The sequence below is a fragment of the Jaculus jaculus genome, chromosome 22, assembly GCF_020740685.1.
Source record: "Jaculus jaculus isolate mJacJac1 chromosome 22, mJacJac1.mat.Y.cur, whole genome shotgun sequence".
Taxonomy (NCBI): Eukaryota; Metazoa; Chordata; class Mammalia; order Rodentia; family Dipodidae; genus Jaculus; species Jaculus jaculus.
The window spans coordinates 4,031,351-4,050,114 of record NC_059123.1 but is presented as its reverse complement, the minus strand read 5'-3'; the positions used below and the strand labels follow the sequence as shown (position 1 = coordinate 4,050,114).

At 41.5% G+C, this 18,764-nt stretch overlaps 1 protein-coding gene across 2 annotated transcripts in view; it reads right to left on the bottom strand.

Moving 5' to 3' along the window:
- Slco1b3 (solute carrier organic anion transporter family member 1B3) overlaps window positions 1-18,764 on the bottom strand; it is a 59,051-nt gene that overhangs the window by 23,930 nt on the left and 16,357 nt on the right. For both annotated transcript variants that reach the window (XM_045139529.1, XM_004664378.2), the window contains exons 4-10: window positions 15,302-15,434; window positions 13,961-14,073; window positions 11,772-11,918; window positions 11,503-11,601; window positions 7,631-7,876; window positions 2,277-2,441; window positions 855-1,050 (exon numbers count right to left, since the gene is read on the bottom strand). In XM_045139529.1, the coding sequence (XP_044995464.1) occupies window positions 855-1,050; window positions 2,277-2,441; window positions 7,631-7,876; window positions 11,503-11,601; window positions 11,772-11,918; window positions 13,961-14,073; window positions 15,302-15,434 (1,099 nt within the window). The remainder of the gene's footprint in view (window positions 1-854; window positions 1,051-2,276; window positions 2,442-7,630; window positions 7,877-11,502; window positions 11,602-11,771; window positions 11,919-13,960; window positions 14,074-15,301; window positions 15,435-18,764) is intronic.

Sequence of the window (18,764 nt, the reverse complement as noted above, 5' to 3'; positions counted from 1 at the left end):
AGGTGAAGAGACAGGAGGTGGGGATCAGCTGTGATCAGAGGTGAAGAGGCAGGAGGTGGAGAGCAGCTGTGGTCAGAGGTGATGAGGCAGGAGGTGGGGAGCAGCTGTGGTCAGAGGTGATGAGGCAGGAGGTGGGGAGCAGCTGTGGAGCTTAGAAGGGCTTTGCTTAAGCAGGTACACCTCACTACCTTGAAGGTATCGGAGTCTGGTGGTGCGCTTAGAGCCGGCTGCACTGACATTCTGGGTTGATGATTGGAAAGTTCTCCCAGGGAAAATACTCAGTACTACAAAGGGTAGTCAAGTACTTGTACTTCCAGTGGAAACGGTTCCATAGGAGATTCAAATTTACAGAAAGATTCAGTACAGTGACAGGAAGTATGCTCTTACAAAGGCAGTCATTAAACATCAGAATGATCAGCAGTAAATTTCCAAGTTCTTTGGAGAATATCATTTTATATTATACTTATGGCCCATCCAAGATTATAGTGGAGTGAAACTTCCAAATTTGAGTCAGTGAAATAATGTTATAATACTGCTGGCCATATAATCTGTATGTGTCTTCAAGCCTTACTTTTCAAATATATAAACTGGGGACAAAAATATCCATCACACACTATAAACACCCATAAGTGACATTATTATTACCAAAACTGTTTTCTTTAGGAAATAAATATACACTGCTTTTTGAGGCCTCAAAATTGCCTACTTTTGCATTTGTAGATTATAATTATGTCAAGTGAAGTAAAGTTCAGTGAAAATCATTTTCTTCCATATTTTCTTCACATGGAATCTTTTCGTGGGATAGTTAACATGTTATGCAATTGATATTGTGATATATATGTATATATACAAACCCATCATAAGTTAAGGTTAGACCAGCAACTGATTTATTTTCACAGATCAGGGCAAAATATAATAGCTGAGAAACAAAGGACATGAAGCTAGTAAAAAATGCATATTTGCCAATTCCAACCAAGCTGAATTTGTATTTTTTGATGATATATCCTCCTAAAAACATTCCAGTTGCCATGGTAGGTAGGGTGATGACTCCTAGAAATTAGAGAAGAGAAAAAATTGTAATTATATATATAAGGATTTCCAGATCTGTTTCTTATATGGAACAGTGTACGTCAACTTAATTTATTCAATTTTACTACTTGTTAAATATAGGTGGGCAGCCAAAATGGAGATGTTTGGGGGTTTGGGTGGGAGGGAAGGTTTCTTCTTGTCATGATCGAGTTCTAATTTTCTCAATAATGAAAGGCAATGACTGGGTTCATTTCCATTTGAACAGCTGGTTTCCATGAGGGACCCCCCCAAAACAACAGCAACAATAGTAACCCCCATCTGCTTAAAAGAGCTAACCTATCATCTAAAATCTTTTATACCTTTCCAGAGGAAGAGTTCTAGTCTCCCAAGAACCCACTTCAACTTTGCTCAGAATTTTAGAATAGGAAACATGATTGACATTACTTCCATAATCATCAAGATAGAAGAATACACAGATCTATATACAGTACTAAGATGCTTGATCCCTCCTATAACCTTTCTGTTTCATGGTTCTTTGACTGTCCTAAAGACAGACCTTTACCGAAGAATTCAGTGTAAGTTAAGGAGAGCCAAAACTTACAAGTTTAACGAGATCATCACACAGAGTTCTGATTTAGAAATTCAATTACAAGGGATTAGTTCTCTTTGTATTCATGATCTAGCTACTTGCCACTAGATAAATTTTCGTTTACCAAATATTTATTGAGTATTCCCAGTGTTTCCATAACATTGGAATTGGGGGAAGAACGTTATGAGGAAACCTTCCCTGAACAAACAAGTCGATATGCCATTGAAAAATAGACATTGCTTTAAAAAAAATCACCTAAGTTATGGTATTTGCCTTGAATTATGAAGATTTTTATAGTGTATTTAAATTGCTTTGCATTTTGGAAATCTCAGTGTCCTGTATTTATATTAAGCTGGAATCCTAATTTCAAGGACCACATTACAGAATGGTTTATCTTGGCATCTCAGTACTGAATTGCAAATTTCCATTCACATATAACTTTAAAAAAACGTTCCTGGGGTACAGGATGCATCTCTGAAGGCCAAGTCGTGATCATATCATAAGACTGACACTTTGAAGAATGTTGGGGAAAGAATAAGGGAGAATTATTTGCTGAAACGTCAAACGCATTCACAGTGCAGCAGCACTTAGAACAGATACAGCAATTCAGTGGTACATCAACTACAAGGCAAATGGGCAAACAGTATACAGATCCTACCCAATAAGAAGTTAGCTTCAAATGCTGACTGGCCATACTGTTGCTCGACAAATTTGAAGACATAAGTGAAGGAACCAATATAGTTGCTGAGTTGTAGTAATGTCAAAACCAAGTATAGGACATAGAGGTGGTTGGTTATGATGTTTTTCACGGACTGTAGGAAACCTTGAAATTATAAAAATAAGAAATATTACAATTAAGTCAAGTGTATCCCAATCTTTTTATTATATGTCATATAAGATTTTAAAATATTTGGCTTCAGAGATAGCTTGGTATGAAGGCACTTTGCCTGCAAAGCCAAAAGACCTAGGTTTGATTCCCCAGGACCCACGTTAGCCAGATGCACAAGGTGGCGCATAGTCTGGAGTTCGTTTGCAATGGCTGGAGGCCCTGGCATGCCCATTTTCATGTTCTCTCTCTCTTTCTGCCTGTTTCTCTCTCAAATAAATAAACAATAATAAAATAAAAAAGATTTAAAATTACAGGCAGCTATAATAAATGACTGAAAGTGACAATGCTCTGAAATCTTGATGTGAATAGTTTTGTAAGTTTATTCTAATTGTATAGGTTTGAACAATTCATTTTTCTCCCATAGTAAATCTTATATTTGTATACTGTTAGGTAACTTTCTTTATTCATTTAATATTTTATTGTTCTTTCTGATCTATCAACTGTTACATACTTAGTAAATTCATTTATTTTCTCATTCAATAAATCCTTGTTTTTTTTTTTTGTTTTTTTGTTGTTTCTTTCGAGGTAAGATATCACTCTAGCCCAGCATGACCTGGAACTCTGTATCTCTAGACTGACCTCAAACTCACAACAATCCTCTTACTTCTGCCTCCCAAGTGCTGGGATTAAAGGTGTGTGCCACCTTGCCCGGCTGATGCTTGGTATTTATTGGGTATTGGGCAATATGGTGTGTTCATGAAACAAAAGTGAATCTTACATGCGATGTCTCTTATTTGTCAACACTTAACCAAATGATTGTTTTGTTAATGATGTAACTTGTTAAATAGAAATTTAAATTACAGCATAACCTGAAACCCATAGAAATAAGTATGCTGACATTCAAAATTTTAAAGATCAATTTAGTCTGAGCTTTCAAAGAGTATATGACTTATTGACATTAAAACAATACTCCAGCCAGGCGTGGTGGCTCATGCCTTTAATCCCAGCACTCGGGAGGCAGAGGTGGGAGGATTGGCGTGAGTTCGAGGCCACCCTGAGAGTTCATAGTGAATTCCAAGTCAGCCTGAGCTACAGTGAGACCCTACCTCGAAAAACCAAAAACAAAACAAAACAAAAAAACAAACAAAAAAAAAAACAATACTCCAGCAAATATATCTTGATTCAAATCACATGTCTTCAGGTACAAGAAGGAGAAGCAGGGCACAATGATGTGTCTGAAGTGACCTTAAGATGGGCACGATAACAGATTTACCACCTCCGGCCCTGTGCCACAAACTTTGTGATCTAGGATGGTAACCCCCAGACTAATCTGCTGTGACTGAATTGGAGGGTGGAAGGAAGCACACAGTTAACCAGCATGGAGTATCAGAGTTCCAAACAGGGTAACTGAGAGATCAAGGTGCAGGCTTCGGTTGGAATAGGTTTTGATCATTAGGTCTTTAACAATTGCCATTTCCCATTAGCTCTCACCTGAATCAAGAATTCTGCCTAATGTTAATGGAGAGATAATTTAATCTGTTTAGAATAAGACAAAAATAGAATGAGGGCAGAAGGCACAAAGAGAAGAAGAAGAAAAAAAAAAAAAAAAAAAACAGAAGAGGTGAGGGCCTTTCCAGCAGGGATAGGCGAAAGGACTCCTGTAGAAAGGCTCCTCACCAAATGACATGACTCTTGAGGTAAAGAGACGGACCATGTAAACTCATTGTCAGTGAAGCTTTGAGGCAGAGGAACTTAGATGCCATCTCCTCTGACCTTCCGCACAGTCACAGTCCTCTCTGTATCCTTACTGGCTAGATCAATATGTGATTCAACTGACATTACACCAACTGCCTCAGAAAGTGGAGGTTCTGTTCTGCGCAGTTCTCATCGGCTACGTGTTCATTTGGGCAGTTAACTGAAATCGTCATTTCCTTCTTTCTAAACAATTAGTCTTACTTATACTCAAGAACATATACCAAAACCCACTGCTCTTTATTCTGGTTGTGTGGTCTTAGTTATGTTTTTCTACAAACAGGATCACAGCTCAGTAGTAGGTAGTACTGAGGCATGCAAATCCAGTGGGTAACCCAGCAGGTGCTTATAACCATCCCATTCTTACAGCTTCGCTCTTGCTTCTTCATTTGTTTTAGATACCCAGTGGAACCAGTTCTCTTAGGGCTATACAGTCCATATAGTCTAGTAGAAATGCAGCAAATTCAAGATGAAAAATTTGTCTGTTTATATATTTATTTGTTTATTGAGGAAATGTCTCTCAGAGTAGTGATGACCTTGATCTCCTAACCCCATTGCCTCCATCTGTCAACTGCTGGGATTACAGGTGTGGACCACCAGGCCTGATTGAACATTTCTTTTTTTTTTTTTTTTTTAAATTCTGTTTATTTTTTATTTATTTATTTGAGAGAGAGAGACAGAGAGAAAGAGGCAGATAGAGAGAGACAGAGATTGGGCATGTCAGGGCCTCCAGCCGCTGCAAACAAACTCCAGATGCGTGCGCCCTCTGGTGCATATGGCTAACGTGGGTCCTGGGGAATCAAACCTCGAACCGGGGTCCTTAGGCTTCACAGGCAAGCGCTTAACCACTAAGCCATCTCTCCAGTCCTGAACATTTCTTAACATGTTCTTTTTTGAGGTTCATATTAATTTTCAAAAAAATTAACTTGGGGGCAGGGAATATAGTTCAGTGGTAAAATGTTTGCCTAGCATGCACAAAATGTTTGGTTCAAACCTCAGCACGAGAAATAAAAACTGAACACCATGAACAAGAAATACAGTGGTGCTTGGACTCTTGGGAAACAAGCCCTGATTTCTCCATTTCCTCCATCCTCAATGAGGATGGATGCTCCAGCCATGGCCTCCTCGATGTTACTAGCTGTGGTAGAAATTTAACAGTCTCCTTCAGGAGCCAGTTCAAGTGCCAGTGCATCACTGCTCTGGGGTTACAGTGGTAGAGAAAAGGTCATCAAATGGATAAGAAAGAACTGATAAAAGGAAGAATTGGGAAACACTTGAGAATTTGTCCTCTCATTTCAATGTCAACTTGACAAGGTTGAGAAGGGCTTATGCAGAGCACTGAGCATGGCTTTTGTTGTTTCTGACAGAGGATTGATCTTTCTCTCTTTCATACCTCAGGCGAGCCTTGAACTTGTGATTCTCTTGCCTCGCCCTCCTGAGTGCTGCAATTACAGGCATGTGCTACCATAGCTGGTCTTGATTTCTCTTTTATTTCACCAACACTCTCCAATCTTTCTTTCTCCCGTTTTTCAATTAAATTGTTTTCTTTTTAGTTTAGAATACAAAGTAATGGCCAGGTGTGGTGGTCCACACAGCTCCATTTTTTTTTTCACATTCTTGTCTGGTTCTTAATTGATCACTCTCTTGACTTCTTGGTGGCTTTCTACCAACCCTCAGAACTGGTATTTTAAAGAGAGCGCACTATCTAATAGTGAAGCATTTTACTTCAAATCATGGACTATAGGGATTTTAGGTGCTATACTGCTTGTGCCTTTTGAATATTTTGGCAAGTGGTGTTTTTTTCCTTATACAATTTATCAAGAAAAAAAAATAACCTTAGTCTAATTACCTAGAAATAAATCTTTCCTAAATTACTTCTCTTTACCTAAGGATAGTTGACTTTAACCTGACCATAGTACTTGTAGCGATTTATTGCAATTTTTCCTCTCTATTTCTTTTTTTTTTTTTAAATTTTTTATTTATTTATTTGAGAGCGACAGACACAGAGAGAAAGACAGATAGAGGGAGAGAGAGAGAATGGGCGCGCCAGGGCCTCCAGCCACTGCAAACGAACTCCAGACGCATGCGCCCCCTTGTGCATCTGGCTAACGTGGGACCTGGGGAACCGAGCCTCGAACCGGTGTCCTTAGGCTTCACAGGCAAGCACTTAACCGCTAAGCCATCTCTCCAGCCCTCCTCTCTATTTCTTGATATCAAGAAAGTTTATGGAAATAACTGAAAATTCCTGGAAAGCATAAATTCTTTGAAATGAAAATTCTTGTAGATTCTTGGAAAATTCAAAGTATCAAATAGGTTCTTAGAAAGAATTATAAATTCGTGAAAAATTCTATCACTTGGGCCTGATACTCTGTTCAGTGAGTGTATGTCAATGGATGATGTGTGGCAGAAACATGACCTATTATACTACATACCTGTGAAGTGAGGAGGTGTGGGCGTTGCTTAGTGAGTTACTGAGCCTGGGTGAGGTCCTGGTCTTGCTTCCCCAATAGCATAAAAGTTTAAAAAGCCTGAGGTGGATATTTCTTTGGTTTCTGAGGAATGTATTTTGCAGTGAGTGCTTTTTTGTATCCATGTTCAAGTCCACCTACCTGTTACTCTTCACTTCCTTACATACTCAGGAAATGATTTTTAAAAATATTTTATTTTTAAATTTATTTATTTGACAGAGAAAGAGGGAGGGAGAGGGAGAGAGAGAGAGAGAGAGAGAGAGAGAGAGAGAGAGAGAGAAAGGGCATGCCAGGGCCTCCAGCCACTGCAAATGAACTCCAGATACATGTGCCCTCTTGTGCATCTGGCTAACATGGGTCCTGGGGAATCAGACCAGGATCCTTTGGCTTTGCAGGCAAATGCCTTAACTGCTAAGCAATCCCTCCAGGCCTCAGGAAATGATTTTTATAGGAGTTTTAGGAAAAATATTCTGCAAAGTTTAGTTCATGAGAGAACTAACACCCAAGTTGGATGTATGTTATTACTTTGAATTTTTTTTTTTTTTTCCCGAGGGGTCTTACTCTAACCCAGACTAACCTGGAATTCTCTATGTAGTTTTAGGGTGGCCTCAAACTCACAGCAATGCTCCTATCTCTGCCTCCCAAGTGCTGGGATTAAAGGCATGCACCACCACGCCTAATCCTTTTTCTTTTTTTCCTTTTTTTTTTTTGAGAGAGACAGAGAGAATTGGCACACCAAGTCCACAGCCACTGCAATCTAACTCCAGATGCCTGTGCCACCTAGTGGGCATGTGCAATCTTGTGCATGTCTCACCTTTGTGGGTCTGGCTTACATGGAATCTGGAGAGTAGAACATGGGTCCTTAGGCTTCGCAAGCAAGTGCCTTAACCACTAAGCCATGTCTCCAGCCCTGTAGTATTCCCTTGGGGAACAGCAATTCCATGCTACAAGTGAAACACTTACCAGTCATATGAATAGCAGAAGCATGTTGCCCATGCTTGGTCAAATTAGATATTTGATCCTTTTCTTCATTTGTTTGGAACACTTGAAGAGAGGTTGAAGCTTTTCTTTCCTTCTTTGGTTTATATGGATTTTTGGGTAGAAAAAAGAATGGTATGGAAGAAATAATACATAATAGTCCAGACACAAGGAAACTAAGCCACCAAGCACCAACCCAGCGAGAGTCCTTAGGAGTTATTCGAATAGTGCCTAGAAGAAATAATTAGAAGAAGCCAGTCAAAAATGATCTTAGATACAGAAAGTACTGGAAATACTGATAAAGATATTTGCCACCCATTCCCAACATGTAATTTCTTCTCTCACTTTATCAACCTAGAAGATGATACTCTGACTTCTCCTCAGACCATGTAAACCTTTGACCTTTTAGAAGATGAGATGAGTCCTTTGGTGACATCTACTCAACCAAAGATGAGTCCCAGAATCAGTCACGGCATCGTTGGCAGCGCCTACAGCAGTGTAAACTTTGTGGCTTTTCTGGTGATAGGAGGCTTTTGAGAATACTGTGAGCTTCAACACAATTTTTTAAAAATATGTTTTGGTTCAATTTTTAAATTTATTTACTTGAGAGTGACAGAGAGAGAGAGAGAGAGAGAGAGAGAGAAAGAGGCAGATAGAGAGAGAGAGAATGGGCACGCCAGGGCTTCCAGCCACTGCAAATGAACTCCAGACACATGCATCCCCTTGTGCATCTGGCTAACGTGGGTCCTGGGGAGTCGAGTCTCGAACTGGAGTCCTTAGCCTTCACAGGCAAGCGCTTAACCGCTAAGCCATCTCTCCAGCGTCTCAACACAATAAGCTTGTCAACAATGAATATTCAACCCTGCAAACGACTTGAGGACTATTCAGGAAAAAAAAGAACTTCCATTATCAACTGAAAAACATGCATGTGCTGGGTTCAACAAGACGGCAGCAGTGAATCTTAAATCGGACTCCAAGAAACTTTCCCAGTCAGTAAAATGGTTTCTCCCAAGGAAAGCTAGCTTTCTGCTGGCTAGCCCTTCATAGTGCTGGAGAGGCCTGTGTGAGCTGCCCGGTGGGCGGGGGGAGGAGGGGGCAATGGTCAAAAACAGTGTGAATAAGCAGGAGACTCTGCAAGCCTCAAACTCAATCAGCAAAGAAACCTGAACAATAAGTGGCACAGAAGGCCATGGGAGTGACCAGCTGCTCTCTGGTCAGGTATGAGGCCCACTCAGTGGAGAGAACTCAGACCTGGTGTTGAGAATCAAGTCAGAATCCCATGGATAGGAGTGGCATACACTTTTGAGGAAAGCTCCACTATTTTTCTTTTCTTTTCTTTTTTTTTTTTTTTGACTGAGCAGAGAGAGTATGCTGATCAAAGTCTTTTCAATTAAAAAAAATTATCTATTCATTGATTTTTTATTATTGACAATTTCCATAATTTTAGGCAGTAAACCATGATAATTCCCTCCCCTCTCACTCTCCTCTTCACAACTGCCCTCTCCATTGTATCCCCTCCCCCTTTCAATCAGTCTTTCTTTTATTTTGACATCATCCTTTCCTCCTAGTTTGACAGTCTTGTGAATTTTTCTTTTTTCTTTTTAATCCATGCTGCCCAGACTCTTGCTTGGAGAATCTGCTTTTTACAGGTGGCAGCAGATACCTGAAAGACCCAAGATCCATCAGCATGACAGGAAAAGAAAGCCAACTGCTTAGCATGATATGAATCATCTCTATCCCACCGGCCAGGGTGCCGGAGACTCCCAAGGAAGTGGCCTTTTAAGCACGAGTGCTGCTCTCACTGCTGGGCCGACAACCTTCTCCAGGGAGACGGTGAAGAGACTCAAATCGTCACAGCAGAAATTCAGAGGGCGCAGAGAGCTGAGCACTCAGGGACACTTAACGCCTGCCGAGGCCCAGCGAACATTGTGGAGGAGAGGGCGGAAGGTGTTTAAGAGCCACGAGGTGGGAACGTGCTTCCTGAGGCTTTGTCCCTCCCACAGAGACGGACGGGGGGGCTTCATGGCCACAGTGAATGGCAACAAGCCCGCTGAGGAAGGGCCCTCAGTGGAATGGGCGTGGGGAGAGGGAACCTAAGTGCAGAACTGAAGGGAATGTGACCAGACACACCACGGTCCTATAGTAAAGTTCACCATTCATAAAAAAGAAATTAACTAAAAAGGCTTTTCCCCACTCTGACATGCACTCACAGCTTTTTATTTTCCAAGAATGGCTTTGCAGTTCTTTTTATTTTATATTATTTATTTATTTGAGAGGGATAGAGAGAGCAAGAGGCAGAGAGAGAGAGAGAAAGGGAGATAGTGGGCACATCAGGGCCTCCAGCCACTGCAAACAAACCCGACGCATGCGCCACCTTGTGCATCTGGCTTACGTGGGTTCTGGGCAATTGAGCCTGGGTCCTTAGGCTTTACAGGTAGGAACCTTAACCACTAAGCAAATTTCTCCAGCCCCACTCACAGCTTTTTTTTTTGTTTTTGACATTGCAGAGAATGAAACTGAAAAAAATATATACACAGTAAAAATCTGAGCTTGTAAGGAAACCAGAGAGGCTGGGGAGATGGCTTAGTGGGGAAAGCCCTTGGAGCACGGACGTGGGGGCCAGAGGATGATGCCAGCACTCATGATGTCGATGGTGGGAGGTTAGGCTGGCCTGCGTGTAACGCGAGCATCAGGGGGCAGAGAGAAGGATTGCTTGGGGCAAGCTGTCTAGCTAGGATAGGTGAATTGGTGAGCTCTGGGTTTAAGGGAGAGATCTGGCCTTAGTAATCAGAGTGATCAAGAAAGATGCTTTATGTCAACCTCTGGCTTCCACATACATGCGTATGCAAACACTCCATCACGCACCTGCACACATATGAAAACACATACACAAACACAGCACATACTTGTAAACACATACATGCACCACACATGCGAACATGTGTACGCACATGTGAGCACACCACACACATGAACATGCGCACTACACTGACTCCTGCACCTATATGAACACATGTACACACACATACCCAACACGCATGCAAAGAAAGGAAGTCAGAAAAGTTGGGCTCTAAGTGTTAGGCATAATTTAACCAGTTTGTTTCAGTTCTATTTCCCTTTAAAGTCGTGCAAGCATGGCATGTCATACTGCTGTCCACTGACACTACGGTCAGCAGGCTAGCCACAACAAGGCTCAGGGAGATTTGCGGAAGAGGGAGAGGAAAGATTGTTAGAGCCGCACGTTGGGACATTACGCACAGAGACGTTGCCTCTGCCCCGTAACTGATGGCTAACCCCGCAACGTAAGACCCAAATTCCCCAACGAGGAGGGTCCCTGCGGAGGAAGGAGGACAGGGAGCAGGCTAACGATGGTACCAACGTGGCTGTATACACACTGGGCACATAAATAATAAGAAAGAAAAGGAAACAAATGTCAATAATAGAAAATCAAATGTAAAAGAAAAAGAAAAAAAAAAAGGAACGGATCCATTCATCAGGCCATACAATTCACAAATACTGGGTGTGTGTCACCTGACCAGCCATTAAGCAAGGGATGCGCTCCTCAGAACCAAACAACCTGCAAATCCTGAATCCTGGGTTAGCAAAAGAAACCTCAGGGGACCTGGCACAGAGCCACTTCTCAACAAGGACAAGACCACGGGCAGACAGACGGCTTACTGGAGAGCACGCCCCATCACTTATAAAAAACAAGGAATTAATATCAACCCTTCTCAAGTTCTTCCTGAGACTGGAAGAGAAGGAACACCTGAACTGCAGTAAACAGTGCTACCTGGCGGGTGGGTGTGGCTCAGGTATGTGGAAGGATCTCTTCTCTTCCTTAGTCTGGTCATACTTACTCAGATCGACGAATCCGACGTCCACGTATATTTTCGCAAACAGAGATGACATGGTAAAGCCGAGGATCGGACCAATCATCGCCACGGAACTCAAAGTACCTGGAAGCGTTACAGACCTTTCTCATCAAATTCTGAGAATACACAGTTTCTAGCCCACAAGCTTTAAAAAGAAACATTGCTCCAAATATTTTCCCAGATAAAGAATTAACTTAGGTCAAAAGCAGACCCAGAGAAATTAAGCAGCCAGTTTAGGATTTTCTGTATATTACCTAAGTACATAGATGATTGTCCATTTTTAGCAAAATCGTCAATATAAGAAACTCCCAGCGGCACTATAGGAGTTTCTCCTATTCCACGGAGCATGTTACCCATCAGCACATAGATCCACATAAATGACTTGGATTCCTTCTCACAATCTGTGTAGACAAGAGAGGTTTAAGCATGAATCCCAGCATTGCCATTGGGAACTCAGCTCTTCAAACCATCCCTTGTTTCTGGGTTGTTGGGTTTATTTGTTGCTTTTCTTTTCTTTTTGTCCTTACTTTTTTCCCCCTAATATTAAGTGACTCCATACTCAGTTTGCAATGCTTGAAAATGCCAAAAAACACAAATAAAGCTAAAATTATCTGAAACCCTATTTATAGGTTTATGTTATACATTTTCCATATTTTTGGTGCATAGAACAATGTGCATAATATTGGTCATGTACATTATAGATGGAAATACCCAGGTTGTATTATAATCCGCTTCCCAGTCATACTGTTCTGATAATTCCCCTATTTGTTTTGACTATGTTATCATTCATGCCAGGAGCTTAACAACCTCACATTGTCTCAGAATCTATTTAATCAATCTATAGCTTTTAAACTATTTTTATTTATTATTTGCCAGGAGAGAGAGAGAGAGAGAGAGAGAGAGAGAGAGCGAGCGAGCGATACAGAGAGAATGGGCACCAAAGCCTCCAGCTTCTGCAAACGAACTCCATATGCATGTACTACTTTGTGCATCTGGCTTTATGTGGGTACTGAAGAATCAAGCCGAGGTCATTAGGCTTTGCAGGCAAGCACCTTAACCACTGAGCTATTTCTCCAGCCCACCAATCTCATGTGTGTGTGTGTGTGTGTGTGTGTGTGTGTACATGTAGTTGGTTTTTCTAGGTAGGGTCTCACTCTAGCTCAGGCTGATCTGGCATTCACTATGTAGCCTCAGGGTGGCCTTGAACTCTTGGTGATCCTCCTACCTCTGCCTCCTGAGTGCTGGGATTAAAGGCGTGAGTTTTTTAACTGCAAAATATTCTAAAGTTTCCATTCCTTCATATAGGATGTGTTGACAATAATTGTGTGTAAGTCTTACTATTTCTTTAAGATTAATCAATAACAGTAGAATGACAATTAACTAAGCAAGTATATTTTTGTCCAATATATAGGACAATATTCCAGAAACAGTTATAAATTTATATAGTCCTAACACTACTAAACATTTTAAAACTTTTTATTGATAATTTCCATAATTATAGACAATAAACCATGATAATTCCCTGTCCTCCCCTCCCCTTCCCAAATTCACTCTCTATCATATCCCATCCCCCTCCCAATTAATCTCTCTTTTCTTTTCTTTTCTTTTTTTCTGTTTTTTATTAGTTAGGTACACTCTCCTTTATTTTGATGACATAAATTTTTCCCCTCCTATTGCAGGGTCTTGTCAACAGTACTAAACTTTTTTTTTTTCAGAGAGAGAAAGAGGGAGAGAGAGAGAGAGAGAGAGAGAGAGAGAGAGAGAGAGAGAGAGAGAGAATGGGTGCGCCAAGGCCTTCAGACACTGCAGACGAACTCTAGACACATGCCCCCCCCCCTTGTGCATCTGGCTAACGTGGGTCCTGGGGAATCGAGCCTCGAACTCTCTGTTGGAGAATTTGCTTCTCTTTTTCAGATAGACGCATATCCGAAAAAGAGAACCACCCCATCATACCTCAAAAGGGCCCCAGTTGAAAGTAAGAATAATTGGCGAAACAAGCAAGGTTGCTGTTTTCTTGGTGAACCGGGTACTAGCACAAGGGGGAAGGAGATCAACACAGAGAACAATCAACTCCTACCAAACCAGATATCCAGAGGCCCCCAACACCTCATCACTGAAGCAGACCAAAAATGAACCCAACATGGCTCAGGGAAATTTTGCGGAAAAGGGGGCGGAAAGAATGTCAGAGCCACATGTTGGGTCATGATATGCAGAGACATTTATCTTACCCATAACTGTGGGCTAACTCCATAATGCACGACCCATATACCTCAACAAGGAGGGGTCGGGGGAGGGGGTAGGACATGGACGAGCCTAACAATGGTACCAACTTGACTGTTTTCACTGAGTACAAAATTAATTAATAATAATAAATTAATTAAAAATAAATTTAATTGCATTTACAAATTTTAAAATGTTACTTGCTGTCACTGTTAATTCTTACCTTTCTCCCCTATCTCAAGTGATGCTCCAGGGAGTAATGAGGTTTGGTTGGCCGCGCAGGTCAAGGTTGAGTTCTCTAATGAACTAGCCAGGCTTTTTGTGGAGTACCTGTAACTGTAAGAACGTCACTACATTTAAAATGTTGCTCATCTACAGAGTGTTTTCACTTTTCTTAGTGCCACAGAGGGATTTCCCCTTTCATTGTACCTCTCTTCTCCAAATTACCAGAATCCTCAATTTTCCAGAATGCATTAAGGAGGAAGAGTGTGTGACAGTGAAATGGAAATGCCCAGGAAGAAAAACCATTTCCATGTGATAGTTTCCCCTTTTAGTTTTTGTCAGCTGCTAATGTATCTATTCCTCCTTTGGAATTATCATCAAAGAATGGTCACGGTCTAAACTTCCTGATTACTTATGGAGATATTTAACAGACTTTAAACTAGTGTTTTGCAAATATATATATAATATTATATATATATATGTGCATTTTCTACCAAAAAATCTGGTTTTCCTGCATGGTTGCACACACACACATGCATGTTAACATCTGACTCACTAAAAGTAAAAGACATTCTAACCCACTTCAACCTGAAAAGGAAGAACGTCACAGAAATTATGAAGATGGAGTTAATAGACACAAATGCTTTTCTCCAAGAAATAATAAAGCATCCTGCAACTCCAAGGACAAGCTAGCATATACCAGGCATCCTGCCCAACTGCAAAAATTAGAAATAAAACACAGAGTTTTGTGATTAGGGAATTCTGCCACCTCTAAGGTACAATATGACTACATCCTTGTAAGTTCAATATCCAAGGTTCTGCGTTGTCATAAGAAACAGGGACTCATGAGGTTTGCTTGAAGGTTGAGTTGGGGTGCATGTGAGAAGGCCCTCATGCTGGGTGTGACGTGTGATGTGAAGCTTTGTGATGGGTAGTTTGGCAGATAGGCCAAGGAGTAACATGATTGAGAGCACGGGGCAGTGTATATAAAAGACAACGTATGCACACTTGGAGAACGACAGTTTTGACATGTGCTATCAAGCGTGGGAAGCAGGGGAGGATGACGCTAGGCAGATAATCAAGAATCAAACTGTCTGCTGCTCTCACACTTCATAACCCACAGCACCATGGTGAATACCAGCAATCCTACTGAGGAGGGCTCTCCGTGGAATGGGGCAGGGAGGAGGGAAATGATGCTACCAACACATGATATGTCCATTCAAAGTTTCTACTGAACAATAATAAAAAAAGGCAGAGCCACCTCTTTTAAAAGAAAGGAAGTAAAAGTCTTTTACTACAATCTACAAGTTAACAAGGAAAGCACGGAAGGTAAGACACTTACTATCCCATGAAGAAATGTGGCAACGCCGTCAGAATGCTTCCAATTCCCATAACGAAACAACCAATTCCAATTATCTTTGGTCTGTGTAATTTGGAGCCAAAGTAACTTACAAATACAATAATAAGCAAATTTCCTAGGAAGAGGCAAACATTATATCAATTTGATTCATTCGACCAAATACTGAGTCCAATTTTGTTTCCATTAGAAAGGAAGAATTCAGAATGGTGTAAAGTGAGCACACAATATCTGGTACTTTCCCTCAATTTGACCCCTATGGTGAAACTCACACACAATAAAAAAAAAATCACTGAAAAGTTTTATAAGATGGATAGTATGTGTATTTTTATATTATTGACCCCTTATTTTTGGAGACAATTTTGATGCTTATCAATATTTACATCTCTATACTGTCAAATGTCTTTGTAACCCTTCTTATATGTATCAAAGCTCATAGTGAACAAAGACTTCTTGTTTGTAAAATAAGACTTTTCTTATTTTTTTTGCATCTATGTATATATAAGGTAGAAAGAAAATGCTTCTGACTTGTTAGAAGCACATTAATCCACTCACTTATTCATTCCTGGCATTCTTTAAATTCTTAATATGTACTTGTCATGGCATTTGAAGTCAGCAATATTATAATTAAGCCATGTTACATACCAGTAAGAAAAACATGGCATTAATGAAAACAGATACCTGGGAAAGTGAGTGGCAACTAGAATTCAGAAAGGGAGCGATTAAATTAATTGGGAATGTCAGTAAAAATTTCCAGGAAGAACGATCATTTGAGATTCATTGTTGATTATAGATTATGTAGCTTAAAGATGTGATAAACAAGATTTCTAAACAAAGGGAGCCGTGGTCAAGAAGGCACATGTAGACCAAGCAACAGATGCTAACCAAGATTTACTGGGCAGAGACAAGGCAAGACAGAAAAGCACCGCAATGATTCAGCAGATTACACCCAAAGTCACACTGAAGTGTGGGCTAAGTGGAAAGAAAGTCACAACATCCCGAGGGAGTAGCTCCAGAGGCACAAGAGCCTGCCACATTCACAAAATCAGAACTGGAAGGTTCAATGGAAAAGATAACGATGCGTTACTGGTGTTGATTTAAAAAAAATAGAAAATTGTGCACATTTCACTCCAGCGGGATGGGAGATAGTAGTTAGGGAGAGCCTAAGGCTAAAGAGCCTGAAGTAAAAGGAGCAAATCTGTTGTGGGCGGGCCAGCAGCCCACTGGACGGACAGCTGGCCGACCCGACCCCTCTCTGCGCGCCATAGTCTTCAGCAGAAAGCTGTCCGCTGAAGCATCCTGTTCTTTGACACATGGCTGCGCTGTCACCCTGGCAGCCTGGATGCTTTGAATGCTAGGTAGTGGTCTCTCTGGGCAAGCTTTCCTTTCCTTTCCTTTCCTTTCCTTTCCTTTCCTTTCCTTTCCTTTCCTTTCCTTTCCTTTCCTTTCCTTTCCTTTCCTTTCCTTTCCTTTCCTTTCCTTTCCTTTCCTTTCCTTTCCTTTCCTTTCCTTTCCTTTCCTTTCCTTTCCTTTCCTTTCCTTTCCTTTCCTTTCCTTTCCTTTCCTTTCCTTTCCTTTCCTTTTTGCTTTGCTCTCCTCTCCTCTCCTCTCCTCTCCTCTCCTCTCCTCTCCTCTCCTCTCCTCTCCTCTCCTCTCCTCTCCTCTCCTCTCCTCTCCTCTCCTCTCCTCTCCTCTCCTCTCCTCTCCTCTCCTCTCCTCTCTGTTCTTTTCTTTTCTTTTTTTTTCCAGTTGTGAGGAATGCTGCACCCACAGTTGCTACGGAAGCAACAAGCCCTGCTTCAGAAGCTCTCCTCCAGTCACGACCAGACACCTCTAGCAACTTCCACTGGTCCTGGAGGACTCGACGGCAGTCATTAGGAGCAAGTAGGAACTCCAGACGACCCTGTCCAGTCATGTGCTTATTTGGGACAGTAGAAAGGGCATCTCCTCAACAAACTGGCCAAAAGCCTGTGTCTGCTTATGCGATGCTTGTGGTTGGTGGGCCGAGAAGCCATGCCCATCTTCCGGCTATATTACGATCTTCTTGGGCATCTCTGGCAGTCTTCTCTCCGGGGCATCGCCCTCTCCCTTACACTGCAGCACTCCACCCCCAATAATGGTTTCTTTCAGATTTTTTTTTTTTTTTCAAGGTAGGTTTTTACTCTAGCTCAGGCTGACCTGGAACTCACTATGTAGTCTCAGGGTGGCCACGAACTCACGGTGACCCTCCTACCTCTACCTCCCAAGGGCTGGGATTAAAGGTGTGCTCCACCACGCTGGGCTCAGATGGCCTTTTATTGCCTGTTTGTGGTCTTTCTCCTATAGCAGGCTGAGCTCGTAGAGCACACATGCCTGGTAGCTGAGCAGTTCCAGCCAGTGGCAGGAAGCGGAGACCTCGGGGACTAGAAAGGACTTGACACATGCGAAGAAGAGGAGAGCTGTGGCAGAGCTGGCCGGAAGCTCTGTAGACTCCAGCCAAGGGCAGAGGCATGGGCGACATAGCCCAGGGTGATGATCCGAGGATCCTGAGGCTGTAGAACTCCTTGCCCAATGCTGGGTTTTTAGTGCCCACAACTCAGAGCAAGAAGCTTCTAACCTAAGCCTGCAGAGTCTGTAGCATTTGGAGCTTGCAGCAAGAAAAGGCCAAGAACTATTTCTGTGGCTCTTAAAGCCTGAAGGTTCCAACTAAGTTGGGTTAGTGGGTCTAGGCTATAAGCTTCTCACAGTCAAGAACTTGGGGCCACCAGCGTCAAGGGAAGTTGTCTCTGATTGACCACTTCCATCTGGTTGGAGCAAAACAAACCCCATCCAACCATGGATGACAATTTAATATGATAGTAAAATAAACCCACTTCCAAATAAGCAGGGACATGCATTCAGTTCTCTCTGGAAAAAATGACTAGTTGTTGAGAAGGAAATCTCCAAAGGGGAAAGACAATACACGCAGCCACAGATTGCAGAATCAGGGGTCGACAAAGGAACCATCAGTCAGGATAAATAGTTGTTGCTCAAATGCTTCAAAGATGGACAGGGGTATCGTGAATAATTCTTCAATCAAAGAGACATGCAGCGAATTAAAATGGAAACCTATTCACACGCTGGTTTTAAAACTTGAGATGCTTCCATCAATCAGAAGGGAGGTGGAAGAGTGGACAATATGGAGGTTGTCACATCCCTTGAGCCAAAAAATAACTTCAGGATTCACGAGGAAAAGTTAGACTGGCTTTCCTTTATATGATTATCTTCAAAATACACAGTGATGTATGTATCGAGTGAGGTTTAAAAATGAACAACCAACTTTTAGGAAATATTTATAATCTATATAACAACATAACTTTGTGATTCCTCCATATGATTCAAGAGCAAATAGGAAACGGAGAAGGAACAGAGGTTATGAGCTTCCAATTCACGAGAAAAAAAATTCTTAACTTTAGCAATTATATAAAAC